Consider the following 24,196-nt stretch of genomic DNA (forward strand, 5'->3'; position numbering starts at 1 on the left):
CGATTATAAAAAAAAAGAAAAAAAAAAGAAAATTGATCCTGGAGGAGAAATTAATAATTGTGGTTTGTGTCCGGCTGGAATTATATCGGAATAAAGCTGTGACAGTAAAGCCTGGAGCAAGATTCACCAGGTTTTCACGGTTTTGACATTTCGTACCAAATTATCAACTGTAGGTGTAACAAAGGAATAAGAACCCACTTCCTGCTTGTCCAGCGTGAACATCATGGGCTATACTTGTGTCCAAGAACCCGCGTTTAGCATGTTCTTGAAATGTCGTCACGTGCCCATTGTGTCTGTACCTTCACACACATTGACAGAAGAGCAGAATCCAGCAGGGCTTCATGAACTGCTTAAGACCACCTAAACATCTCAGTAAGAAACTTGTCAGTTTGACTCCTGAAGGTGGGTGTGTCTGTGCTTTAGCTCATTCCAGCGTGAATCTTTGTGTCTGCATGGAGAATCTCACAGTTACAGCAGCTGCTTACTCAAATGAGTAAAAGTGAAACCTGGCTGATATGTACGTATATGTCTGCTCAAAGGAGGCTCTTCAACATGTTCTTTATTCCTGTTTCTTTGGATTTTGGTGCGGTGGGCTGTTTTTCTGATCAGAATCCATAATATTCCAATCTTTGCTCTGTTTTTGGTTCCCTGGATAGTGTATTTGTGTTAAATGTAAATGAAATTCATCAGGGGTCACTTCAAAGTGGTTAGTGTTTTCAGACAGGTGAGGGTTCACTTTTGATCAGGTTAGTTTTTGTACCTGCCCAAGTAAAGCACATTATCTGAGAAAAAATCTGGTTTTAACTAAAACAATTCATTTTCTTTATCTTCTGACACGAACTGAATTACATCTTGTTCATTCAAAAGACTTGTAAAAGTGGCTGCTGACAGGTTCATCTCAGCTCTCTGAAGTTGTAAAGATTCATAAGTTACCATATGTCTTATGGCTGATATTTTATTTCCTCTGTAGCTTTATAAATGCCTACATTATGGAAGGAATACATGTGATGCATCCTTTCATACTGAACTCGTGTGCTGTAATTTTTATGGATTTAACATCAACAAACACTGTTGAAGTAAAAAAAACAAACTCTAAGCATTAAGCAAACATTACTATTAGATGTAAAGGAGCTGATGTATAGAAGTGGAGAAGCTGCACACACAGATGTATGTTTGATCAGATGTAAAAGCCCGTTCAGTTTCAGTCTGTTCGTTTTCCCTCAAATGTTGCTCCTTGATTGTTGTGCAAGTTTTTGACCCTGAGGTGCTGTGGGACAGCAGAGTTATGGCAGCACTCTTGACTCTGTTGTGTTGAGGAGAAGTAAGAAGAGAAGGAAATCCTTACTGTGAACTAACGTTTCCTGTTTATTTACATTTTTTTAGTCATCTCTGACTTAAAGGCAGTTTTGTGCTTAATTTAGCGGAACCAGCTGCATTTACACTTTAGGTTTGACTCATTAATGGGCCTTTACCATGCGATTCCTTAGCCTTTTATAGAAAACAATATCAATAAAATGATAATATATTACCTTAGGCACACTGAAGAGCAATTTTTTAATTGAATTGTGAGTTATTTTCTCAGCTCATTTTCCTACCCAGAAGTAAGACAACTCGATCTCTGGGGCTCCGTCTTTCATTCCTTGTGGGTGCCACCCATTTCATGACATCATCGTAGAGCCGGCCTCTGCAGTGTCAGTATGACTGTGATTTTCAGTAAATGAACAATATTCAACATTTAAATTTTAGGCTTTAGCTATAGACCCTTTGAACGAAGACAGTAGTTAGAGCAACTTCATGTCAAACTCCTAAAAAAAGGGAAGGATAAACAAAATGTTTGGGATTTTTTGATAGCAGCTTCTTTGAAAATCAGGAATAACATCTGTCTGGCTGTCAGGGCTGTTCTCCTGCAAGATCCACCTGGATTAAATTTTGGATCTGAGTTCAGCAGATAAAAGGGCTGCATTGTGTTTGGAGACCTTTTGATCCACAGCAAACCTGTAATGGAAGATGCTTGTACAAGCTGCTATGGTTGTCTATTTTTTAATGGAATCACAACAGAAGCGCCTTTTTCTCTGGCTTTTCCTTAAAGAATTGGTGCACATTTAAAGCTAAAGTCTGCTGTTGGTGCACTGTTCCCCTGGATCCTGCAGAGTGCTACAGTAAAAGCATCAGCCGGTCCAGCTGATGGGTCTAATGAGTCATTTTCTCAATTTTGCATATAAACGAAGTACTGTGCATAACCAGTAAATGGTCTTTGAGGTCTTTGAATATTTTATTTACTGTGTGACAAGTGTCAGTGCCGGAAAGAAGGATGTAAGCGGTTTGCTGTGAGTTCCTAGAGCCTGTTGGCTTCATGCTGGGTGTTATTTGGGCTTCTGTTAATGTGTCATTGACAAAGGCACACAGGCATTGTTCTATTACCTTGGGTCTTTTCCAGTACTGTACATGCAAGGGTTTGTCTTAGAGCTGATGACATCCTCCTTTCAGCACAGCACAGTGCTTGGATTGGTAGTCTGGATTCTCTTCCTTTATACGGGAAATGTAAGTGTATTCTCTGTGTGAATGAATGGTGCCTTTAAGCAGCCTGCCGGGCTTCAGCTGGAACCAGGCTGAAAGACGAGCCTGTTGTGGTTACATAAGTCAGTCTTTGTTGTGTTTTGGGCTGCTTTGATAAGCCATGGCCAGCAGAAGCCTTTTCCAACAGCAGAAATGTACTCATTAACTAGCAGCTCTCAATCATAAAACATCCCTTTAATCTTTAAAAAAAAAAGCAGCTGTAGTACAAACAATTAAAATAATCACAGCAAACAAGCCATTTCTCTGTTTTAATCACAGATTAGCATGAATAAACAGGAAAGAAACTCACCAACACCTGTCTAAACTGCAGCTGTACTAGATGCTGCTTACATTTTCCAAAGTTTAAGATTTTTTTTAATCATTTTTTGAAAATGACTGGAATGTTTTTGGAGGTCCTGAGTGACAGAAAATTATTGTTTTATCACTGCAGGACACCAACCTTTCACTAGCAAGACCTGAAGGGCTTTAATGGTTTAAAAATGACCTGAAAAAGTTTAGTATTTTTAGTTCTGATGAGATTATTAAAGCAAACAGACAAGAACAGTCCAGACTGACCTCTGCCTCCTTCCGTCTGTTGTGTCCTCCTGCAGTGGAGGGAGAGGGTCAAGGCTGCATTCTCCAACGGTTCCCTGAGAAAGACTGGGAAGACAGTCCCTTTCCTCAAGGCATTGAGCTGGTAAGTCAGTGCTGATGCTGATTCTCCCCTGGACCACAGGTTTTACCATTATCAACCTCAATTAGTATGAAGGCATTTACAGTTTTTCATCTCTGGAAACATTTACGTGTTTAGATTTTTCATTTCAATTTCATTTTTCAAGTTAAGGCCGTGTCAGACAGTCACCAAGTACGTTTTGTGCATATTGCACGGGTGAAAATTGGTCGTACGTGAAAAAACCTGGATAAAGTGAGAAAGGTTGTGATCTTTATGTGAAATTTTGAGAGATGTATCATGAATAAACCACGTTAAAACCACGGCAGAAGTACGAATAAACCAGGGAAAGAACATGTAAACAAATGTAGAACATGAACAGTGGGTGATTATTGCGCTGTTTATTATTTTATTATACAATTCATTAGTGATTCGTGCATCAATTACGTAATTTCAACATGATATGTGCCCCGTATATGCAAAATAAAAGTTATACATTGGTGGTACATGCATGAAAAGCCTGTTAGACATACTAGGAACGGTCGTGGAAAGCCAAACATTTGGTTGGGTATGCATCTCACAAAAATCATGCACAATTGCGCAAAATTTGCATAATAATTGTGCATAAACTACATATAATACGCGTAAACTGCGCAATTCTCAACCGACCATAAGTGTTGAACAGCTCAAATTCGAATTCACGTAAAGACCTGTAGGTCGAAGTTCTCGACGGACTTCTGTGAACATCGACGAACACAAGAAACGCCTATCAATTACATATATTACACATGTATCACAAAAGACAGACATTTCATACTTGGAAAATGTGCAAAATGTGGCCGTGTGACATCAGTTTAAGACCTTAGAAAGCTGCACTTGATTTTCCAGCTTAGAATAGGAAAAGAGGAGCTTGTTCCCAGGTAGCTGAACGCGTTTACTAAAAGTAATCACAAGTTTTAAATCCACGCTTTTCCCCGTATACTTCTTTATTTACTTCTAATTCATTCAAATAGTTAGGAATTCATTAATTGGGAGCTGTTTTTCTACCAACTTTCCGGCCAGTTTGTACCCAAACATTTTAAATGCTCATAAAACGTATCCCGCTGAATCTAGCCACAGGGGTTGCAAGCCAGTTGCCTCTGTGCCGGTCCCAAGCCCGGATAAATAGAGAGGGTTGCGTCAGGAAGGGCATCCGGCGTAAAAATTGCCAAAATAACCATGCGAATCATCCACAACACTTTTGACATACCGGATCGGTCGAGGCCCGGGTTAACAACGACCGCCACCGATGCTGTTAACCTACAGGGTGTCGGTGGAAATTTGACTACTGTTGGTCGAAGAAAGAGGGGAGGCAGAAGGGTCCGTGGCCAGAGAGAGAAGGGAAAAGGCAGGAACATAGGTTTGAGAATAGGGACTCTTAACGTTGGCACAATGACAGGGAAAGGCAGAGAGCTGGCAGACATGATGGAGAGAAGGAAGGTAGATGTACTGTGTGTGCAGGAGACAAGGTGGAAGGGCAGCAAGGCACGTAGTATTGGAGGAGGATACAAACTTTTCTATCATGGTGTTGATAGGAAGAGAAACGGGGTAGGAGTGATTCTGAAGGGGGAGTTTGTAAACAGTGTTCTAGAGGTGAAAAGAGTCTCAGACAGGATGATGAGCCTAAAGTTAGAAATTGAAGGGGTGATGGTGAATGTAGTCAGTGGGTATGCGCCACAGGTTGGCTGTGAGTTAGAAGTGAAGGAGAGATTCTGGAGTGAGTTGGATGAGGTCATAGAGAGTTTTCCCAGAGGAGAGAGAGTTGTTATTGGAGCAGACTTTAATGGGCATGTTGGTGAGGGCAACAGAGGTGATGAGGAGGTGATGGGCAGGTTTGGTGTGAAGGAAAGGAATCTGGAGGGACAGATGGTGGTGGACTTTGCGAAGAGGATGGAAATGGCTGTAGTCAACACTTACTTCCAGAAGAGAGAGGAACATAGAGTGACATACAGAAGTGGAGGTAGGAGTACTCAGGTGGACTACATCCTATGTAGACGAGGTCATTTGAGAGAGGTTAATGACTGCAAAGTGGTGGTAGGAGAGAGTGTAGCCAGACAGCACCGCATGGTGGTGTGTAAGATGACTCTGGAGGTCAGGAAGAAGAAGAGAGGGAAAACAGAAAAGAAGACCAAGTGGTGGAAGCTACAGAATGAAGAAACTTGTGAGGAATTTAGGCAGAAGTTGAGGCAGGTCCTGGGTGGTCAGGATGAGCTTCCAGAGGACTGGGAAACTACAGCAGAGATTATCAGGGAAACAGGTAGGAAGGTGCTAGGTGTGTCATCTGGAAAGAGGAAAGACGGTAAAGAGACTTGGTGGTGGAATGAGGAAGTACAGGAATGCGTCCAGAGGAAGAGGTTGGCTAAAAGGAAGTGGGATGTAGAAAGGACTGAGGAAGGTAGACAGGAGTACAAGGAAGCGCAGCGTAGAGTGAAGAGAGAGGTGGCAAAGGCCAAACAGAAAGCTTACGATGAGCTTTATGACAGGTTAGACACAAAGGAAGGAGAGAAGGACTTGTTCAGGCTAGCCAGACAGAGAGACAGAGATGGGAAGGACGTGCAACAGATAAGGGTGATTAAGGACAGAGATGGAAAGGTGCTAACAACCCAGGAGAGTGTACAGAAAAGATGGAAGGAGTATTTTGAGGAGCTGATGAACGTGGAAAATGACAGGGAAAGAAGGGAGGAAGATGTGGTTGTTGTGGAGCAGGAAGTAGCCGAGATTGGAAAGGATGAGGTTAGGAAGGCTCTGAAAAGGATGAAGAGCGGAAAGGCCGTTGGTCCTGATGACCTACCTGTGGAGGTATGGAAGTGCTTAGGAGAGACAGCAGTGGAATTTCTAACAAGGTTGTTCAATAGGATTTTAGAGAGTGAGAAGATGCCTGAGGAATGGAGGAGAAGCGTTCTGGTTCCGATCTTTAAGAACAAGGGTGACACGCAGAACTGCAGCAACTACAGAGGAATAAAGTTGATGAGTCACACAATGAAGCTGTGGGAAAGAGTAGTGGAAGCCAGGCTTAGGAAGAAGGTGGAGATCTGTGAGCAGCAGTATGGTTTCATGCCCCGTAAGAGCACCACTGATGCCATTTTTGCTTTGAGAATGTTGATGGAAAAGTACAGAGAAGGTCAGAAGGAGCTGCATTGTGTGTTCGTAGATTTAGAGAAGGCGTATGACAGGGTGCCAAGGGAGGAGCTGTGGTACTGTATGAGGTCGTCTGGAGTGGCAGAGAAGTATGTCAGAGTAGTTCAGGACATGTATGAGAGAAGTATGACGGTGGTGAGATGTGCTGTAGGTCAGACAGAGGAGTTCAAGGTGGAGGTGGGACTACACCAAGGATCAGCTTTGAGTCCTTTTTTGTTTGCTATGCTGATGGACAGGCTGACAGACGAGGTAAGACAGGAATCTCCCTGGACAATGATGTTTGCGGATGACATTGTAATTTGCAGTGAGAGTAGAGAGCAGGTGGAGGAACAGCTAGAGAGGTGGAGGTTTGCTCTGGAAAGAAGAGGCATGAAGGTCAGTCGTAGTAAGACAGAATACATGTGTCTGAACGAGAGGGATCAAGGTAGAAGCGTTAGGTTACAGGGGGCTGAGGTGAAGAAGGTGCAGGAGTTTAAGTACTTGGGGTCAACAGTTCAGTGTGATGGGGAGTGTGGAAAAGAGGTGAAGAGGCGAGTGCAGGCAGGTTGGAGCGGGTGGAGGAAAGTGTCAGGAGTGTTGTGTGACAGAAGAGTGTCAGCAAGACTCAAAGGAAAGGTGTACAAGACAGTGGTGAGACCAGCTCTGCTCTATGGGTTAGAGACGGTAGCAGTGAGACAGAGACAAGAGGCTGAGATGGAGGTAGCAGAGATGAAGATGTTGAGGTTCTCCTTAGGAGTGACCAGGTTAGACAGGATAAGGAACGAGTACATCAGAGGGACGGCTCATGTTGCCTGTGTTAGCGACAAAGTCAGAGAAGCCAGACTGAGATGGTTTGGACATGTTCAGAGGAGGGATAGTGGATATATTGGTAGAAGGATGTTGGAGATGGAGCTGCCTGGCAGGAGGGCAAGAGGACGGCCAAAGAGGAGATACATGGATGTCTTAACAGAGGACATGAAGTTGGCTAATGTTAGGGTAGAAGATGTCCATGATAGAGTGAGGTGGAAAAGGATGATTCGCTGTGGCGACCCCTGATGGGAAAAGCCGAAAGAGAAAGAAGAAGATAAAACGTATCCCGCTGTGTTTTTTTCTTACATTTGAGCCACTTAAAGGTCAAGTTTAAATTTTGCTAACCGTAAAGGTAAATGTAACTTTTAAAAGAAAGAATAGTAATGTTGGCTCACTTTAGTTTACACTCGTCTGAACCTTCTGCAGCTCCTCCTCTTGCTAAAGTAAAGTACATAAAGTTGTGCACCGGTTTGACTGTCAGTTCTTAGAATCAGTGAAGGTTGAAGATGATTGTGGAAAAAACAGAAAAGGTTTTTGTGTGTGATCTGACCTGATCTTTCTTCTTCTATTTTACATCTGATCCGGATCCATGTTCCCCTCCCATCTACCACCCCCTCACCCCCTGTTTCTGTACAGTTCTGTCAGCCCAGCGGTTGGCAAGTGGTCCCTGAGCAACAGCCGGCCTCTTTCTTTGTAGCAGTTTTGACCGACATCAACTCAGACCGTCACTACTGTGCCTGCTTCACCTTCTGGGAGTGTTTGGACAATCCACAGGTGACTGGCTGCAGGGTTCGTCTTCTTTACAGACATTAATGTTGAGATGTTTTTATGTATTGACCACACAAAGCTGACATTCATGCACTCATAAATTATTACCATATAATAACAATAATAATATGTCATACTACTGGTGATTTATTCAGTTTGTTTGATTCAATTTGGATCAAATGTATCTGAAGCCCTTTTTTCTGTTTGATGTGTGACATCTGTTTATGGCTGTTACCTGCAGAAAGCTGATGGCAGCAGGGCGGATGAGGCCGACGAGGAAGCTGATGTTGTCCAACCCGCTAGAGTCTTTGCCCCAAAGAGTTTGGTTCTGGTGTCCCAGCTTGATTACACAGAGGTTTTTAGGGTGAGACATAGCTCAAAGTCCTCCATGCAACCAATCTCTGTTTCTCCTGATCCTAATAAAATAGAATATAATACAATGGAATAGAAGAGAAGAGAATAGAATATCTTTATTTCTGTAGAACTTTTCACAGAAAGAATCAAAAATTGAGTCACAAAAACACAGCATCAAATTAGACTTTAACCATCCAATATTAACAAGGTCTACATACTAAGTGTAATTACCTTAATAAATATTTTTCATATAAACATATTTCATATAAACATTTATCAATGTGTATATTTAAGGGTGTAATTAAACCTTTGACTGTATCAGAGAACTGGACTGATTGAGTGTAAAGTCATCTATAGAAGTGATTTACTTCCAGTTCCAATTAAATTAAGTTTTTTGCAATAGGTGCCATGTCTGAGCAGACAACGTCAGTGAGCGGTGATTGGTCTGAGTCGGTCTGAGTCGTTTTTAGATGGCAAAACTCTGGCCAATCAGGAGTGAGCCTGTTGGAAGTCCACACCCCTACTACTTGAAAGTGGGTTACACAAAATTTCAAACATGGGACCACCTACTTTTGTTGAGACATTTAATTGGTCGGTTTATACCTTGAATAGCTTAAATATAGCTTGAATCAACACCATGAGAAAAAGGGAATTATCAAGAAGATACATTTTTTTTCATCATTTATTGACAGAAAGATGGTGCCCCTGGGTCAGGTGTGCTGCCGGTCTACTGCTCTGTTTGAATGTGAGTGTGAAAGGAAAGACTCTAAAAAAGGCTCTAAAACCCACAAGCTTGTCTACAAGAGAATTGAACTCTTGAGTCTGATGAAAAGCAAGGCTGGAATACGGCATAACATTCCAGAAGAGCTAAGAAGAAGATGCAGAGGGACCCGTGCTGGGGCAAAGAGGAGTAAAAGGGCCAACGCCAAAAAAGGACGCAGCTGGAGATATAAACCAGTAATCATCAGTCAGTAATCATGAGAAATGTAAATGCCTTGGCAAATAAGGCAGATGAACTCCTTGGGTTGGTCGGTAGTCAAAGGATCTATCAAGAGTGCTGTCTATTCATGCTAACAGAGACTTGGCTAACGGGCAACACACCCGACAACAACATGGAGCTACCCGGCTTCTCTCTGGCGCGTACTGACAGAGACGCCGGGGCGAGCGGCAAAAGTAAAGGAGGCGGCCTCGTAATGTACATCAACAACAAGTGGTGTAACCCTGGAAGCTTCACTGTTAAAGAGACCATTTGCTGCTGTGAACAAAAAATGAGACTGTGAACTTTTAGGCGTTAGCATTCGGCCGTATTACTTACCATGGGAGTTTACGCATATCTTGGCTGTCTGTGTTTACATTCTTCCCAGAGCGCACGCAGAGACAGCGATGGAAGTGGTTGTTATGGTCATGGAACTACAAACGCAGCACTCACAGGCACTTGTGGTCATCTCAGGGGACTTTAACCACGTCTCCCTGGATTCCCCGTTGTCATCTATACAGCAGTATGTGAACTGCCCAACTCGCAGCGACAGGACTATTGATTTGTTTTATTGCAACATCAAAGATGCCTATCAGGCCACACCCCTCTCAGCTCTCTGCAAATCAGATCACGTTTTGATCATCTTACAGCCTTCTTACACACCTTTGGTAAGGAGACAGCCTGCAATAAAACAGAGCGTGAGGAAGTGGACACCTGAGGCTGAGAAGGAGCTTAGGGACTGCTTTGGAGGCACTGACTGGAGCGTTCTGCTGGATCATAATGGAGAGGACATCGAGGGAGCATCTCACTGCAAAACAGACATGTGAATTTCTGTATGGTCACTGTTGTGCCCACAAAAACAGTTAATTGCTTCGCAAATAAACCCTGGATAACGAGGAAAGTGAAAGTGATTCTAAATAAAAATAAGAGAGCTTTCAACAAAAAGGATCAGGAGGAAATGAAAAAGGTGCAGACAGAACTGAGACAAAGCTGCTTGAAGGAGGCAAAAAATACCTACAAAGACATGGTGGAGAGGAAACTGGAGAAAAACAACATTAGGGAAGTATGGGAAGGCATGAAACAATCACAGGGTGCAAGAAGGTGACAACGGTAGAGGGGGAAAGTGCAGAAAAAGCCAATGAACTGAATACCTTCTTTAATAGGTTTGACATTTCACCCGCCACTCCCCCCACTTCTTATACCCGCCCGGTCCGCGCTACACCCATCACAGTGCCCTTTCCTCCACCTGTCCTCACACCTCAGCCAAAGGAGGGCCCAGCTGCTCAGGCTGCTTCTTCATCACTAACCAGCTATGGTCTCTCTCTTCCCATATGCTCTACATGTGATCCACACCCTCCACCTGCCGAATGTGCTCCCCACCACATCACAGAACATCAAATGAGGAGGGAACTGCAGAGACTGAACATCAGGAAAGCAGCAGGTCCAGACCGAGTGTGTCCCAGGCTGTTGAAAACGTGTGCAAATGAACTTGGGTCTCCTCTTCAGCACCTTTTCAACCTAAAGCCTAAATGTGGGACATGTTCCAAGACCTCGTGTATTGTTCCTCTCCCCAAAGTCAAGCACCCTAAAGAAAACAAGGACTATCGGCCTGTAGCACTGACCTCACATGTGATGAAGACCTTTGAGAGGTTAGTGCTTCAGCAGCTGAAACCACAGGTGCAGCATGTCCAAGATCTACTGCAGTTTGCATACAGGGAGAGAGTAGGGGTGGAGGACGCAATCCTCTAGTTCAGGGGTCGGGAACCTTTTTGGCCAAGAGAGCCATAAACGCCACATATTTTGAAATGTAATTTCGAAAGAGCCATACAATAATGTAGTGTCCCTTTCCCACACTGAGGCACGGAGACTTAACCTCTTTTAAGGTTCTTAATTCTGGTTACTGCAGACCACAACAAACGCCGAACAATTAATTCAGCAGCTCCTGAATCTCTCCCGCCGAGACGAGACGAGAGCGCGTCTCCCAACTTTATATTCCCCTGCTCCCGCTGCAGCCCTCCCCTTTCCCTTATTCGGCCCATAGCTGAACCCCATTGGTCCAAACTACCTAACAACAGGCTGAGCGACAGAACTGAGGGCCAATCAGATCTCTGCATGATCGATGCGTTCCATGAACTCCAGAACATTTAAAGCGGCCCAACAGCCACCCAACTCAGTCCGCGACAATATGTTTAAAACTAAAATACAAGTGAATGTGTGCATTTGATGTAATTTCAACATTTTTAAAGTACAATAAGTCTGTGGATTCTTTTTAATAACATTGTTATGCTGTTTCTAATAAATGATGAGTATTTCTCGTGGTAGTTTTGCTGATGGTCTAGTCTGGTTTACGTGGTGAGTTTCTGCTTCATGCAGGCGTTGAGACTTTAAACGTGATCTTAGGTTGGTATGAATGTTTTGTAGATGTGAGACAGACTGCTCACATGCGGACCTGGAGCCAAACACACATTCACACGCTGCAGTGAGTGACAGGCAGTGGGTTTTACCTATTTACAATCCCTGCGCGATTCACCTGCTGCCGGTCCCCACAACACCTCAGCCCCACCCTCTGCTTTCTCCCTCACACATCCCGTCCCCGCAACTGCGCGCTCTTTCTCAGAGACGGGAGCGCGCAGTTTTAGGCACGGCAATTCACAGGTTTCCGGGTGGTACAAACTCTGTGAATTAGTAGACAATTTTAAACTTATACTAGTGCTGGCGCAGATTTGTCTCTCTAAGCACCGCTACTACTGCGCGCCTCTGCCATCGCATCGCGCACGAGAAGGACTGGTCTAATGAAGAAAAAAAATTTGAATTAAAGATTTGTCTGCGAGCCACATGTGACCATCAAAAGAGCCATATATGGCTCGCGAGCCATAGGTTCCCGACCCCTGCTCTAGTTGCTACACCGCACCTATTCCCACCTGGATGAAGGAGGTGGCACTGTGAGAATGCTTTTCTTTGATTTCTCCTGTGCCTTTAACAACATACATCCTCACCTGCTGCAGGAGAAGCTCACCAAGATGACTGAGCAACCATTCTTGGTGTCCTGGATCATGGGCTATCTGACCAACAGGCAGCAATATGTCCACATGGGGGGATCTGTCTCCAGTACCCTCAGCTGCAGTGTAGGGGCACCACAGGGGACAGAGCTGTCTCTTCTTCTTTTCACGCTGTATACATCCGAGAAAGTGTGGAGATGGTACAGACTTACAAGTACCTGGGGGTTGTGTTGGACCACTTGCTGGACTGGATTACCAAAACGGACCAGCTTTACAAGAAAAGCCAGTCCAGGCTGTCCTTTCTCTGGAGGCTGCGCTTCTTAAACATCTGCACAAAACTGCTCCACATGTTTTATCAATCGGTGGTGGAGAGGGCTCTCCTCTATGCTGCTGTGTGCTGGTGCAATACCAACAAGAAAAACATCTGCAGGCTCAATAAGATCATCAAGAGGGCAGGCTCTGTGGTGGGGCTGAAGCTGAATCTTGTGGAGGAGGTGGCAGAGCAGAAAACTCTGACCAGGTTCAGGGCCATCATGAGGAATCCCTCACATCCCTTACATGAGGCCTTCAACAGCAGGAGGACCACAATCAGCAACAGACTGCTGTCCCAGCGCTGTTCCACAGAAAGACTAAAGTTTCTCCTGTTCCTCCTTGTTCATCTTAAAATTACTTTTAAGATGCGGAAGGGCATCTTAAAAGTAATTTCTTTTCATTTTTTTTTTTTTTTTTTACCCACTGATTTTTAAATTGTTAATCTATTTATTTATTTTTTATCTATTAATCTTTGTAGTCTATTGCTATTTTTACTATTTTTATTCTTTTTTATGTGTGCGTGTGTGTTTTATGAGTGTGAGCACATGGCCATTGTTACATTTCCTTAGGGATTAATAAAGACCTATTCTATTCTATTCTATTCTATTTTATTCTATTCTATTCTAAGATGTTAAAAAGGTTTTAGATTCAGAATGGTTACTCTGACCAATAGAATGACTGAGGACCAGCTGTTTTTCTCAATAGAAGTCAATGGGATATTAGCTTCTTGGAACACAGCAGGTACTTTCCGTTCACTCGGGTCACTCAGTCCAGTTCTCATATACAGTCAATAAAAGAAAGGTGTGTCACAAGTCATGAAGTTGTGTCTGTTTGAAGATGTTTGTTGACAAAGAAAAAAAGGATCTGATACACAGCAAACACAGCGCCTTGTTAGCATGTTTTATAATTGTAGAAAAAACTCTAAACAACTTCAGTATTTTGTAGATCAAGTAGAAATGACAAAAAGTTTCCCTCTGACTTGTGTCATCTCTTCTTTTTGGATCAGAACTGTTTAGGTCTAATCTATACTGTCCATGTGGATGATCTCTCTGTTCCCTTGGAAACTGTGATTGGAAACCTACTGACCTGCGTCATCCCCCTTGCAGGAGGCTCACAGGTACGCTAACTGGCCTTTTCTTATTTTTCCTCTGCTGCATAAATGGAGAAGTTCAAGTTGAGATATAATCGAGACCAGAAGTATTTTGCAAATGGATTGTCTACAGGCGGCAGTCGCAGTGTGCACCCCATTAACTTTTGCTCTCTGTTGCATCAGTTTCTGTTCTCAAACAGCTCACTTCACCTGCTGCCTCACGCAGTGGGGCAGCTTTTTAAGCACTGTTAAAAAGTAGGGCCTTACTACACTCTTCATGAAGAGTCCGCTTCACACCTGTGCTGATTCAGCAGATGAAATGCAAGCAGAAGATGGGGTGACAAATTTTCAAAAATTTGTTTCCAGAGTCATTATTTCAATCAGACCAATGTGTTTCATGTGGGAGAACAGCCCTCATAAACAAATATTTTAGCATTTTCTGCTGAAGTGGATAAAACAGAAGACCCCCCCCCCCCTAGTGGAGACCCAATGCTACAAACATTTGCAAACCAAATCTGTGAGCAATATGAAAGGGAAAAAGCTACTTTTTACAGTCCAATATCCACTCATGTTAATGTTTTGCTTCATGTAGCGCCAACTATTACATATTTCCACTTAGGCTCAGTTCAGTTTTAGGATTTCTTACAACCCAAATTTCTAAATATTTTACACATTATTTAAATTACAAGAAAACAAAAAGACAAAGACTATCCAACCACAGGAGCTACTACTTTGTTTTTTTAGCATAACAATTGTTTAAACTGTAATTTTCTTATTTATATCTACCAAATGAGCTGCTTTTAAGTATGATTCCCCCTATAGGTCACTTTTTAAAACAGTTGAAAGACGTTTGAGCGTTAAGGTTTTTGTGTTTTGGGAATTTGATCACCTTCTAGAGACGATGTCTCTCTAAAGGTGTATTAACAACAGGAAAGTCTGTTGGTCCACTTCTTTGGTCATATTCAAGTGTGTAATTCTTTTTTTTTTAATTGGCTAATTGTAAGTCTTACACCAGAGTTTTAAACTGAAGCATGTGTGACGATCCTTACACCCAACGGCCTGGAGTCACGAGGGTGGGGCTACACAAGTTTGGAAAAAGAACTGTGGGGGTCTTAATGCTGTGCTGTTGTCAGAAAAAATGTTCTCTTAATGGAGTACGAATTTTTTTGAAAATCATTGGGAATTTCAAGATGCACTTGCCTCATGTGTCCTCTGCCCAAATATTAAGGAGAAACAGTATCTCCTCATTGTCCCAGGTGATTTTTTTGGCGTGACTTCTGTAGCTGTCTCTTTCCCTGATGCCCATCCGCCTATGGTAGCCTATTGTTCCAAAGAAGCAGATGACGTTTAGGAGTTGGGTCAGATTGGGACCAGTTCATGTTCACACTATAAGTGATGTCAACCAAATTTCTTGGAAAGTACATCAAGACCAGAAGGTTTGCATGAATGAATTCACACCTGCTCTGGGGGCAGAGCTGTAGTGGTTGGCACTCTACCTTGACAGTACGATGGCCCTGATTCTAATCCCGGCTGGGTCCTTTTAATGTGGAGTTTGCATGTTCTCCCTGTGCATGCGTGGGCCTTCTTCGGCCCCTCCACTTCCCCATCAGACCAAAAACAGGCTTCAGAAGTTCACTCATGTTCCTAAATTGCCCTTAAGTGAGAATGTGAGTAAATTGTATTTATTTTTTAAAAAGATGAAAGATTTTCTGAATTTTGGGTTGTAGAGGCAGGAGACTGAATATCACAAACCACTGCATTCAGCCATCAAAATAACAATGTTATAAATAAATATGTTGTTTTATTAATGCCTTGTAATAAAAGCCCCCTTCCTGGAAAATAAGAAACGAATGAATATTCAGTATATTTCTGTTAAATGCACATGAAAGGGCAGTTTCAGCAAAGAGTGGAAATATTTAACCCTAACTCATATCTATAGTTATCTTATGCATTAGTCGCCAAATTCCAACGTTTAGACATACATTTCAGAAGATTATTGTTGGAATCCCAGCTTGTCTCACTTCCTAATGCCATGTGGACGTTGAGCTGTGTGATTTCTGTGCATTTCTTCTGCAGATTTCACTGCAATAAAAATCCCCCCAGAATCAATTCATGTAACATACTTTGTGTTCTGACATTCAGGTATTCTTATTAGAGTTGTTTAAACCTTGATTTTTTTTTTTAAACTTCATATTATTTGATACCTTCCCAGTTATTTATTAACTCATGTTTCAAGCATTCTCTCTGTTTCCCTCAGCTGAAGCCTCCCTCTGTGGCTTCCAGAAGTTGTAACCCTTGTGTGTCATTTTTGTGCACCCCATTGTGTTACAGACAGATGAGTCTGCAGTGTGTAGCTTAGACAGAGTTGTTCCGGGCGTGGCCTGTCTTCAGGTAACGTATCGGTTCTTTCAGCCAATCAATGAGCAGCTTTATTTTTCCCAATCAAAGAAAAGACACTTCTTTTTTTCTTCTTTCTTACTTTCTTTAATGAAGGAATATGTGCTTTTACATTTCCAAGCAAAAACCTACCAACCGCTTTTTGGCTTGTTTGGTGATCAATTCTACTGGATCTCTGTGATTATCTCAAATGCTTAAATTTAAATAACACTTTATTCTTTTCTGTTATCTCGGTTTGATTCAGCCGTTAATACGCTTTTCAAGATCACTACCAGTATACATGTCCAGCTCTGGAAAAGCCTTTTTGCTGTGTGTGCTGCAGCTCAGTTGTTTTGTGAGCATATGGGATGGCAGATGGCTTCCTGTTGGGCCACGCAGCATCTGAATGAGAGAGTCAGATGTAATCAGTATTAACACACACATAGGAACCTGAACAGCAAGGCTGCTCTGCCCTCCTCACACCTACACCACCAAAACCCACACACGTTGAGTCTTCAAAATGTTGAAGGAAGAGCCAATAGCACAACAGGCTTTTCTGTTTGTAAAGCACTTTAAGTGAACAATAAACTCTTCAAATCTTTTACAACACTTAAAATTTAATGTTGTTTTTTAAAACTTGAATTTTCTGTGGTGTTTCTTTTATTTTAAGTGATTTAACCTTCATAACCTGAAAAATATTCTAGAAAAGTCGAGATTGGCCTTTAATTACTTGTCAGACAGATGGATAGATGCAGATAATTAGATACAAAAGAACCGTTATAGACAGACAGATCTGACCGGATCAAGATTATTACATGTATCCTGAATACATGAAACCCTTTCTGAAGGATGTTTTAATGTTCTTCCACTATTCTTTGTGATCAGCCCATGTACCAAACCCTTGATTTTGCTTCATTTCTGACTCAATTGTGTCAATAAGCACAACTTACTTTCGTAGGTTTGTTCCCTTCTTTGCTCCAAACTCTTTCATTGGTCATTTGTCAGTTATTGAACCAATTCTTAAGCATAAACCTCTAAAAAAAGTGTTCATGTAGAAAAAGTCAGTTGTTTTTTTACTACATTTCTTTTAAATATTAAAAATAACTTAAATATAAAAATATCTTTTTTCTTCCCATCAAGCTGAATTCTCAATAAAAAGTGCTTCTTGAAGGTTTAAATTGGCTGTCCTTCCATGACCACAGGTTGTAGAAGCTTCTCATCACCAGCGGGACGGCTGTTGAAGTCATCAGTCAGTGCTGTACTTTTCCAAAGAAAGCCTCTTACCTTTTTTTCTGTGGTCCTTTTTTAACAGGAATTTGGTCTGTAAAGAAATCCCTAAAAAAGTTGTTTACACAGCCTTTTCCTCACTAAGCGCAAACAGTCGTGTGTGTTCAGTGAGAGCAAAGGTCATGAGCGGCCACTTCCTCTCATTTCTTTAACCATACAAGACTTTCAACGTTCATGAATATCTTTCATGGTTTCCCATGACACATAAACTACGTAATTCTCAACCAACCCAAAACTTAAAACAGCTCAAAACCGAATTCACGTAATGACCCCTCAACCGAAACCCTTGACAGACATCTGCACACATTGACAGATGACAAACGCAAGAATCGTATATGAATTACATATACCATGCATGGATCACGAACTATATTCTAAAACTAAACCAGTTCCTTAGCTGTCACTGTAAAAGCATGTTTGCGTACAAATGTAGGATCCAAATTGCATTCCCTTTTTTTTCTTTGTTCCATGACAACTATTTGAAGCACACCCAATTCAAACTGATGGTTTCTTTCTTTTTGTTTTGCATGGATGTCACAATGTTTTGAACATCTCAGGGTTTATGTGATAGAATCTGTGTGAGTGCAGCTTTTTTTGTTTGGCCATACTCACACACTACTGTCAGACTGTCCCTGTGCCTTACTCCTGTTGTTTCTGACCTGTCTTATATTGCTGGATGTTTATTATGCGTTTTTCTTTGCCGATATTTGTGTAGCCGGGCCAAGAGGAGAAAGCAAAGAGTTTGGTACGCTGACTTCATTCCTCTATCCTCACAGCCAATCAGCTCCCAGCTTTTTCTCTTCTCTCCTCCTGTTTCCTTTACACCTCCTGCTGAGGGACAACTGAGACAAGAATCAACCACTAAACTGTGGAATCAGACAATCGGAAGAGAATCTGACAGCTGATCATCAGTTTGGTTCTGTGGAGAAGAACCAGGTTTAGTCCGTAAAGTAACAATCATTAGACATTTCCAGATCAGTGTAGGTAAGCATGTAACAAATGCAGTGCAGCTTCTTTCAAATTAATCAAGTCTATCTTTATTTATATAGCACTTTTTATATGTAGTAGGTCAAAACACTGAATAGTTTTTGTCTTGTGAAATGTCATCTTCTTGCTTTAAGTGTAAAATACATATTAACACTCACTCTGGAACTAAGCCAGCTTGTTTGTGCAACTTTGTTTCAACTGCTCTTAACAAATTGCTCCTCATTTAGGTTTATCGAACCCACATATGAGTTTTATTATTTCATTCATCTTCTTCCGTTTATTCCCTTCCGGGGTCACGGCGCTGCCAGAGCCTATCCCGGCCACTTGTGGGCGAAGGCAGGGGGCACAGTGGACAGGTCGCCAGTCTTCGGCAGCATATGAGTTTTAGTTTTCCCATTTGTTCCTTCACTCTGTTTTGGACGTATTGCTGTGGGGTGTTGCTAGACCGGATGAAAATGTCAGACTAAAATGGCCATATTTGATTTTCACTATGCAGAACAGTTTGAACTCAGTGACATGCTTGACAGTATTAAGGAGCTGTTTGGATGCAGTGCATTATGGGTATGGGATACCAGTGTCCCACCTGTAGCCAAGCAGAACCCCAAAAAGCTGATAACACATCATGGTGTTGATGTTTTTTCTTTACTTATAAAAGCCCAAAATAGAAAGAAGGTGCTTTATATTCATTTTTACAAAAGACTTTGAGTCCAGACTTCATGTTTGCACATTTAGAAGCCGTGCTGTTAGCTAGCTGTTAAGCGTGACATGTTGCGTAAACCTTGTGGATGTAACTGGCAAAGCCTGGTTAAGCCCAGTCGCCTCTCAGCATTGTGGGTCACAGATTAGTTCCCACTCTCAGGTTTCCTTGAAGTGGAGTCTGATTACCCAGAACACACCTGATGGTCAGACCTTTATGTCACAGCAGGAGGCTGCTAACACTTTTCATGTGGCTGCATTACACGATGCTTCACTCTTTTCTTAATGGTTGTGCCAAACAGGTCATTTGAAGCTTTACCTGTATTTTGAGTTCTTTCCACACCATAACATGTAAACATTTGTATCAAGTCAGAACCTCTCCATGTCAAAAGACATGTCTTCCCTTCCCAAGAAGCTGTAGTTGGCCTCTTTGGTTCGACCTTTGCATGTGCTTGGTCAACTTTAGTCACAACTGCCCTCACAGGTGGATTCAGACCTTCTGTTTGTGAAAAAATCAGCAAAAGGAGCACAGAACACACAAGAAATATAAAGCATGTAGGTGAGGCGGTAGGGTAAAATGTTTTTGCACATTTTTCTATGGGCATGCTAAGGGCTGCACAGTGGGGCAGTGGTTAGCACTCTCGCCTCACAGCAAGAAGGCCCTGGTTTGAATCCCAGCTGGGTCCTTTCTGTGTTGAGTTTGCATGTTCTACTTGTGCATGTGTAGGTTTGCTCCCTCTGACCTTCTTCCACAGTCCAAAAACAGTCTTCATGACTCTAGACTGCCCCTATAAGTGTGCAGGTGAGTGTTGTTATGTGGTTGTTATGTGGTGTGCGGCCCTGCGACTGACTGGTGACATGTCTGGGTGTACCCCGCCTTTGCCCACCAGTAGCTGCATTGGCACAAGCAACTCCATGACCCTGAAAGGAATTTAGCAGGATGTGAAGATGGATGAATGGATGGAATTGTTACAAGGGACAGGTCATGGCAAACACTTAAGGAGAAGTAGGTAAGATGCAGGCGTGACAAACAGATTAAAACGTATGAAATGTCTGTCACAAAAGACCGACATTTCATATGTGTAAAATATACGTAGTGGCTGTGTGACACAGCCTTCAGATGCAGCCTATCGTGTCTATAACCCTCCACAGGCCCGGACAAGCCGAAAACTCACTAGCCCAGCACAGGTCAACCCGCTACAGATCCATGTGACTAAGGCTTTAGCAGAGCCACATCCTTTGTCCTGAGTCAGTTTTGTTGTTTCTATAGGGTAAAACTTTATTTCAATACATTTTAATAGGCAGATTTTTACTATTCTTAACAATCAGGACCTCTGGTCTGAACAGTTTAAGTCAGAGGAGAGTAAATATTGTAGATTCTCATCTTATTCATTTCATGGTTAAACCTGTTCCGTGTCTACGTGGACTCACCTCTGCCTTTCCATATCACATTGCAATGGAAACCTTCAGTGCATGACACCTGCCATGTTTTTTTAAAGAACTAAAGGCTTTTAGTTCTGGTGCTGCTGGTGGTTGGCATGGAGCGCTCTGCAGCCTCTCTGTCATAAACTGGAATGGCTTGGGTTTTGATTTTCATCTACCTGCTAAGCTTGTGGGATTCTCCATCTTTCTCTCTGATCCATGCTGTTCTCTGGACACGCATAGTTGTGATTAAACCGTGCACTCAAACCCTGATTTCTCTCAGAAACCATGTTGGTTGTTGATGTTTTTCCGCCTTCTCCTTAATCCGTCTTTTCTCCTCTCCTAATCTGTAGAGGACGATAACTTTAGGTGCTGGTGACCGGCAAGTTATCCAGACCCCCATCAGCGACTCCCTTCCTGTCAGTGGCTGCAGCGTTGCCCAGCTCTTCAGACAGCTTGGTATGGGTGGTTAGAAATGATCAGTAACAGTATGGTTGCATTTTTTTATTTGAATGTATGCATGTCAAATGTGCACAAAAACATAAGGAAATTAAAAATTCACACTATTATTAGAAAGCAAAACCTGATAAAACAGCTAAATAACACTTTGCATTAAGCAAAGACAAGTTGTTGCACAGCTCAAATTAGAAAAAAAAGTGAATGAAATGTTAAAAATAAAAACTTAAAATCAAAGTGGAGCCATGTAAGTGTTTCATGATTTAAGTCTAAAAAATGTTAAACACCTCCAGTTTCCTTAACAGACCAACACCTGAGCGAGGCTAAGCTGATAAACAGGCACATGTGTGGGATGCAGCTTCATTTTTGTTTGTTAAATTTAAATGCAACTGAAAGAGGATTTGATTCACCAAATACTGTTTTAAATCACTAACATTAGCAGAAAATCTGTAAGAAAATGAAAACTGTTGCAATTGAACAAGATAGCAGAAAGATAAAATGTGTTTTTTCTTCTAAATGCTGTATTTGACTTTTTATCCGTGAGGGACTTTAGGTAGAAACTACCTGCTCTCTTGTAGAGTCCATTTTCAGAAAATTTGCTGATGTAACTGATGAGATGTAAACTCCCTTTTTCATTGGAATTTTACCCATTGACCGAAGCAAAATTTTGATATAGTTTGATAACTCAGCCCCTTCCTCTTGTGTATCTCTGGTCTTTCGCAGGTATTGTAAACGTGTTGTATCTGTTCTGCGCTGCTCTTACCGAGCACAAGATCCTATTCCTATCCAGCAGCTACCAGCGGCTAACCGACGCCTGCCGGGGGCTTTTGGCCATCATGTTTCCCCTCAAGTACAGGTGTGTCGCCCCTCCCTTGAACCTTTTTTTGTTTTTGGTTGTTTATTAAAGCCAACTTTTTTTGTGTGTCTTCTCAGTTTCACCTACGTCCCTATCTTACCGGGAAAACTGCTAGAGGTTCTGAGCACCCCCACCCCCTTCATCATTGGTGTCAACTCCTTCTTTCGTTCAGAAACACAAGAACTGGTGGGTCACAGAAGAACATAAGTCTTTTTTATTAGTATTTTGCATTTTTTTTTAAAGACACAAAGATGCAGATTTAGCAAGGAACTTAAAACATCACCCCCCAACCTTCCGTCCCGTTATTACTATACCACCTATTCAAACGCCATATATATAATAAAATATACATTTTCACAAGTAAATAATTCTCTCAAAAGTGCGTATAGTACAGGGTCATTCTACTACATCTCTCAGCTAGAGGAATGGCTGGGGAAGTCTAGGCATCATTGCTAAGGCCACTACACCGTCCCATATGAGTGAAGATGGACGGATGGATGGACTGATGGATGGATGGATGGATGGATGGATGGATGGCAGGCATTAGCATTTTTTCTCGACCTTTTTTCATTTTAATGGCTGCAGTTTTTATACTTCCTAGATATTGGTGCATGAATGGATTCAGCGTTTACATCTTTTTTGTCCGTTTTCTACATTTTTCCTTAGGTTAAGGTGGTTAGTTTTTGGAAATCACACCAAATTATTTGTACTGCATGGGACCTTTTATCAGATGAGTCTTTACTAATCTGTAAGTCTGTTTTCATGTGAAGTGTGCAAATGACCTCTTTGCTTGAAGGGCTTCAGGCTCGTTGCCTTTGTATTCTGAAAAAAACCATGAGATAAAAACAGAAGGTGGCTTTAAGCACCAAGCTGTAACATCAAACTGCACATTCAGCTGCAGAGGCGAAATTTAATTCTGCTGCAAGGTCCTGGTGACTTCAAAGCTGAACAACGTGTTAGCTCATATAGTGGGAGGGAACCTCCTCTTCTCTTTTGACTCTCTGGGCCACAACGTCTCCATATGTCTGGATATTATCTGTGCTATCATCCGTCTGTTTCTTACCCAGGATAATCATGCCATGTACTTGGCAAACCTAAAAAAACATGTCAGTATACATTATTTCTATAACGAAAAAATGTTTCTGTCTTATTAAGAGAGCAGAGGAAAGTGCTGAGCTGCAGAACTTTCAGTCTTACAGAGCGCTATCCCTCCCTATAACAAGATTGTAAGCAGGAGCCCTGATGGAGGTCAGGAGTTGTGGCCTGGGCAGTCGCTGTCTGCTGCAGTCACTCTGGGAGTGTTGTGTGATGAACTTTCTTTGTCTTTACTTAGATGTAGGTTGTTCTGCTGCTGTATTTTTATCCCCAGCCTTGGATGTGGACGTGATAGATGCTTATATGAGTGTTTGTTTTCAGCTGGATGTGATCATCGCTGACCTTGACGGCGGCACTGTGACCATCCCTGAGTGTGTGCACATCTCCTTACTGCCTGAGCCTCTGCTACAGCAGACCCAGACCGCACTCTCAATGGTAAGAGCTGCTACCCTTCCTCTGCACACTACTAATGTATGCTGGGAACTCTCATTACCAACACGTGGGCGGTTTCCACAAAGCAATACATTCTTCAGCGAAGAGATGCCAGGAAGCTCCTCATGAATTATTTGTCTTCATGTCTGAATAGGTTTATCCTCTTAGTTTACTTGAGCCACATCTTCATCGTTAGGTTGTTTTCCTTGGTTTTGATGACTAGGTGTTATCCAGAGTCATCCTCTACAAATGAATGATTCTCTGCTTCAAACAAAATAAAAAGTTATTTTGGGGATTTCTGAGGAAAATCTCCCTTTTGGCCTCAGAATTGTTTAAAAAGAAATGAACTGCTCATCTCCTAAACCACGTGAAATGAAAAACCTCCTGGATTCGAATAAATTTGCAGTATGTGATCATTTTTCTGTTCAAAGTTGGGGGCACTTTTGCCTCCTCCCAAATCCCTCATTTTGGCGTGTTGTTGATATGAGGAGAGCCAGCTCCTGTCAATATGCCTGTCCCCTTCATTGCGAGATATTAAGAGGTTCTTCCAGAAGACAGGACAGCTACAGCTTAAGAGCTCATGGAGATTGTGAGGACGGTATTTGGAGTTTCAGCTTGGTGATCAGTATGGAGGTCCTTGTTTGTTGAGATGATGGACAGACTGACAGGGTTAGACAGGAATCTTTGTGGATCATAATGTTTGCAGAAGCCACTGTGAGCCAAAATAAGATCAGGAAGCAGGTGGATGAACATTTCGAAAGGTGGAGGTTTCCTCTGGACAAGAGAGGAATGAAGGTTAGCTGCAGTGAGACTGAGTACCTGTGTTTAATTACGCCAATTAATTAATCAGATTTATCTATTTTTAATCGCAATTATTTTTAACCTAAAAATTCCTGTA

The 24,196-nt window shown here is 42.1% G+C and overlaps 1 protein-coding gene across 6 annotated transcripts in view; it reads left to right on the plus strand.

Annotated features, from left to right (window-relative positions):
* The window catches only part of sbf1 (SET binding factor 1), a 60,157-nt gene that overhangs the window by 14,759 nt on the left and 21,202 nt on the right, over positions 1-24,196 (plus strand). For 3 of the 6 annotated variants that reach the window (XM_023952679.1, XM_023952683.1, XM_023952680.1), the window contains exons 2-11: positions 3,168-3,253; positions 7,829-7,966; positions 8,202-8,324; positions 13,608-13,718; positions 16,023-16,082; positions 18,070-18,099; positions 20,813-20,918; positions 21,639-21,771; positions 21,849-21,957; positions 23,188-23,301. In XM_023952679.1, the coding sequence (XP_023808447.1) occupies positions 3,168-3,253; positions 7,829-7,966; positions 8,202-8,324; positions 13,608-13,718; positions 16,023-16,082; positions 18,070-18,099; positions 20,813-20,918; positions 21,639-21,771; positions 21,849-21,957; positions 23,188-23,301 (1,010 nt within the window). The remainder of the gene's footprint in view (positions 1-3,167; positions 3,254-7,828; positions 7,967-8,201; positions 8,325-13,607; positions 13,719-16,022; positions 16,083-18,069; positions 18,100-20,812; positions 20,919-21,638; positions 21,772-21,848; positions 21,958-23,187; positions 23,302-24,196) is intronic. The other 3 variants (XM_023952681.1, XM_023952682.1, XM_023952684.1) reach the window with 3 other exon arrangements.

Source organism: Oryzias latipes, chromosome 23, assembly GCF_002234675.1.
Source record: "Oryzias latipes chromosome 23, ASM223467v1".
Classification (NCBI taxonomy): domain Eukaryota; kingdom Metazoa; phylum Chordata; class Actinopteri; order Beloniformes; family Adrianichthyidae; genus Oryzias; species Oryzias latipes.